Below are 4,530 nucleotides of genomic sequence, written 5' to 3' on the forward strand. Positions count from 1 at the left end.
CACACACACACACTCACACACACACACACACACACACACACACACACACGCGCAGGCACACATGATGTGCATAGTGTTGGACTTATTTCACTGAGCACATTATTGACTCTGCTATGCTCACCAAGAGTACTTTCAAATGTGTCTAAAGTTTCTCTTGCACACTATGAAGCACTTGCAAATACGAATGTATTCAAGAGCCACAAACCTTTTTAATAACTACTTTTCTGTAGCCAGGGTTGTCTTCAAATGCTGTCGGGGCTGAAAGCGAGCCAAGTTATCATGGTGCCTTTTCATTTTTCAGCCTTCTCAAAATCCTTTTTAAAACACAGATCATTCATATTGTAATTTACCGTGACAAAGATAACATCGGACTCACTGTGGGACCCTGCTCTGTGTTCTGCCTCCCTCTGTTGGTCGACACAAGCAGTGGAACTGCTTGAGGGTGTCAGGGTGGAACAGTCTGAGTCTTCACTCTGGATAAAGCACAACTTAAAGTACTCCTACATTCACAAAGCAACATTGTTAAAATATTGCATGAGGTTAATGCAAAAACTGCAGGCATATTTCAAATTAGAAAGATGATTCAGAATATGACCTAATAACAAAACTGGTTCGATGACCTAATAACAAAACTGGTTTCATTCAATAAGAATCACAGAAGTTGGGTTAGCAAACAGTTTACCTGGTTCTGTTCAGGGTATGGCAACCCGGCTTTAAAACGAGCCACCTCTAGGTGAAACACACCACAGCAATTCTGTGACATGAAACAAACAAAAAGTATGGTTTTGACACAGAGGTAATCTCACGTGCAAGTTGAAATCTGCCTTACCTGCAGAAGCCTCTCGGCAAGGTCTTGTGATTCTGCACGGATGTCCTCCCCGTTGATTGACAGAATCTGGTCACCTAGCATCAACCTGCCATCCAAATCCGTTACGCCTCCTTTGATGATATCTGACACAAAGATGCCGGTGTCATTACTGTTGGAAGAAAACAGAGGTCAACGCTGTGTCTGTCGCACGTAAAGAGAACACACGACGGGACCTGAAAGCTGGCTGTTTTGCATCATGTCACACTTATGGTACAGGAAGAACCATAAAAATTAGCACTCATTAAGAATAATTTATCACATGTCAGTAATATAGTGTGACTATGAACTGCCTCTCGCACTGCTATGGTTATTAGAGGATGCTGCAACTGTGTGATTTCATTACGTCCTTATACATATATTGTACACCTATGCTAATGCATGTTAGCAGCCACAATATCAGGTACACAATCCACGTCAATATCTATGTTCCCAGTATTCATCTGACATTATAATTTATGACAAAATAACTTCACTGCATCATTGGAAAGGGCAGTTCAAAAAATTCTTCAAAAATAATTGCAAGAACAAGTATGTGAACCGTTTGAAATGACATGGTTTTAAATTGGTCATCAAATGTGATCTCATGTTCAAGTCGCAAGAGTAGACCAGCATAGTTTTCTAAAATCAACATGTAATTGTTAAAATTTCAAATATAAACTGTTAATTAAAATAGTTATCTACCATACTGTGTAATATAGAAAGGTAAAGGAAACAAGAGAACAAACAGTACAGTCGTTGAAAGTGAGGCTACACACTGACAGGCATGGATCAATTCCACATGATGACACCTTTATCAATACTTTTCCTAGGTCAGAGCCATCATTCATCACATCACATGTGACATCATCGGGAAATTCACAACATGAAAAAAATAACCTCATCCATCAACTGAAAGCATCAACATGAAAACTTCCTCCACCTGCCTTCATGGATCAATAAAGTCCCCGTCAAAGGTGAGAAACTACTTCAGACAAGAAATCAGGTCCAAATATCATAAAGAAGCACCATTTCTACTGGAGACGTGTGGTCGTCAATCACCACAACGTATCCAATTAGGTATCCTTCCTTTTTTTTTTATAATAGTCTTTCTGAAAGTCGTACCTTTTTTTTTTCAACAAAATCTGAGATTTCAGTAGAGTAACAGCTGAAGTGAAACTGTTAACTGTCTTTTGAATGGCACTGAATTATTGTGAAAAAAGTGAACATGGTCAACATATACATTGTTTTAAGTTTATTGAGGCAGTGTGATACTGTTCGGCATCCTGTACCTTTTACCCACAGTGGTGAAGCCAAGGCCCTTGACAGGATGTGGCCTCAAGACAAGACTGAAAACATCCCACAGGTCCTCCTCCCTGTAGGCCGCCTGGGGCCTGAAGACACGCAGCTCAACGCGTTGGGTGGTGAGTCTCAGTACACTAATGGCCTCGTCGTGAGTGGCCTGCCTCAGGTCAATCCCGTTGACCTGAAGCAAAGGGAGAAAGACATTACAGAGGGACGATGGCACTGTGGATTTTTTAAAACTTGCATTCACTACCAAAGTGCAAAGGTGCCTTTAGATACTTTGAGATATAAATTTAATCCGTTCTGTGACCACGAAGCTGAAGTAAAAACACTCAACTTTCCAATAATCCAAGAATCTCATTGAAATTAATTTCCAATGTATCCCAATTTTAATGATGAATATAGAACTCCATATGATTGTACTTTATCAAAACATACCGTGATATCAGAAGTCATTGAGCCATCTCAACTCCTCTGAGTTCGTAAGAATGGTAGTATTCGTCATTCTTTGCAGAGGATCAAGAATATATGACTGTGAGTATGACTATTCTTTCTGTCTAAATGCACTCTTTTCGTTCACGTGTTAGCGTTGGAATTAAGCTAGTAGACTTAATGGAAGCTTTGTGTTTGATTTAAATACAATAAATATAGGTGCAATTAATCATATAAATGTCTAAATATCAATAATAGACACAAATCTGTGTACTTTGAGACTTGCCACTAACAATGTGCATTACTGTGGAATACTGGATGAGTCACACAAAATAAACACATTTTGCGCAAGCAGAGGCACGTTTCACTTAAGTTAATTGGATGTTTTTGAGGCACAGTTTGTATTAATTTGACTGACTTTCAAGTGTCGCATATAATTGTTGATGCTACCTCGAATATCTGGTCCCCAGCCTGCAGTCTTCCATCTCTCTGCGCTGCTCCTCCATCATTCACCTCATGGATTATTACTGACCCCTAGTGGATAATATTAGAAAAATACATTTACAACTTTATTGCAGTTGGAGGTGCTTCAAGGCAGACATCAGTGCCTCCTATTCGGAAGAAAAAAAAGAACACTTTAAAAGAGGTGACAACTTAATTATTAATCATCACTCTCACCAGCAGAGTGTCACATCCTCCAACAATGCTGAGACCCAGGCCCAAGTTTCCCTTAAAAATCTCTATAGCGGTTTCTTTGCCAGCCACAACGGGACAGTTAAGAGGGTCAGACGCTGAAGTGGATGCACGCCAATCACGACGCTCCTTAGGAGTGGTCTGCTTCGCGCTGAGGGCCATGGTGGTGGAGCAATCCAGAAGGGGTGATGGTACTTGATGAGGCTTTGACAAGGAGGCTGAAATGGATGAGGCAGCCTCAGGGCAGCTGATAGACCCTTTGACAGTGGCCTCGTGTATGAGAAGCAGAGTAAGCTGTCAATAATTAAATACACCTGATGAAATCCTCCGATGAGCGAAGCTTTGTACCTTCGCCACCTTCAAGTGGGTCCCTGGCTCGTCATTCACTGCTTTGACACTGTCCCCAACCTTTTCGGTGTTGTCCTGCAAACAGAGCTAAGTGCTGAAGACACGTAACATATACGGGAATTGATGTCACACCGGAGCGGGATTAAAATTCAAACACCCTCTGGCCAAATATCTCAATAGCTGTAGCCTTGGGCCCAACATGAAAGCTTATTAGTGTATGACGACATCATGAGTGGGGGATGGCAAGCACAAACTCAAGGTTAATCGAGTAGAATTAGGACCGGAAATAGCGAGGGAGAAAACTCATTTTAAGAACCTTTACCGATGCATACATTATGCGCAGACATGGCCCTCATTATTGTATTGTATTATATTGGGACACCTTACAGCAAGATAAATTATGGATATAGCAATAAAAGCGTCTTCCAACAAGACTGTTTTGTCTGTGGGAATATTTGTTCATTTGTGAGGTCCGAGGTCACTGACGTGGGACCTGAGAGGGGGTCCGGCTCACAACGTCTGAGCTTTTCATCCTGAGAGTGTTCACACTGGAATAGAAAAGGGCATTTTTCAAACACTAATTAAATGTTCATTAATGGATGAAGTGGTGTTTGAGTACTGCACAGTCCGTCTACGTAATAAATGGTAATTATAGCTTAATTTAAGCAAAAAAAAAATTATATAATAACCTGATGGAACTATGTGTGCAACTGGTTTAATTAATAAATGATTTGGATAAATATTAAGCTTAACTGAGGTTAAAATGTATTGGGCATTTAAAATTCACAGTTTTTTGTTCCGTTTTGAACTGCCTTTTCCCTATTGTTTTGTCTTCTTTATTCATTTCACCTCCCCCTCCATCCTCTATTCATTTAAGAGAACCCCAACCCCACTCCCACCCCCCGCCC

At 40.6% G+C, this 4,530-nt stretch overlaps 1 protein-coding gene across 1 annotated transcript in view; it reads right to left on the minus strand.

The window, feature by feature from the left end:
• LOC109511024 (multiple PDZ domain protein) overlaps positions 1–4,530 on the minus strand; it is a 72,786-nt gene that overhangs the window by 5,177 nt on the left and 63,079 nt on the right. Inside the window, exons 32-39 of the mRNA XM_019861744.1 lie at positions 3,623–3,697; positions 3,260–3,544; positions 3,032–3,115; positions 2,137–2,330; positions 830–977; positions 683–754; positions 377–473; positions 206–258 (exon numbers count right to left, since the gene is read on the minus strand). Of these exons, the coding sequence (XP_019717303.1) occupies positions 206–258; positions 377–473; positions 683–754; positions 830–977; positions 2,137–2,330; positions 3,032–3,115; positions 3,260–3,544; positions 3,623–3,697 (1,008 nt within the window). The remainder of the gene's footprint in view (positions 1–205; positions 259–376; positions 474–682; positions 755–829; positions 978–2,136; positions 2,331–3,031; positions 3,116–3,259; positions 3,545–3,622; positions 3,698–4,530) is intronic.

The sequence above is a fragment of the Hippocampus comes genome, unplaced genomic scaffold (genome assembly GCF_001891065.2).
Source record: "Hippocampus comes isolate QL1 unplaced genomic scaffold, H_comes_QL1_v1.1 scaffold7, whole genome shotgun sequence".
Classification (NCBI taxonomy): Eukaryota; Metazoa; Chordata; class Actinopteri; order Syngnathiformes; family Syngnathidae; genus Hippocampus; species Hippocampus comes.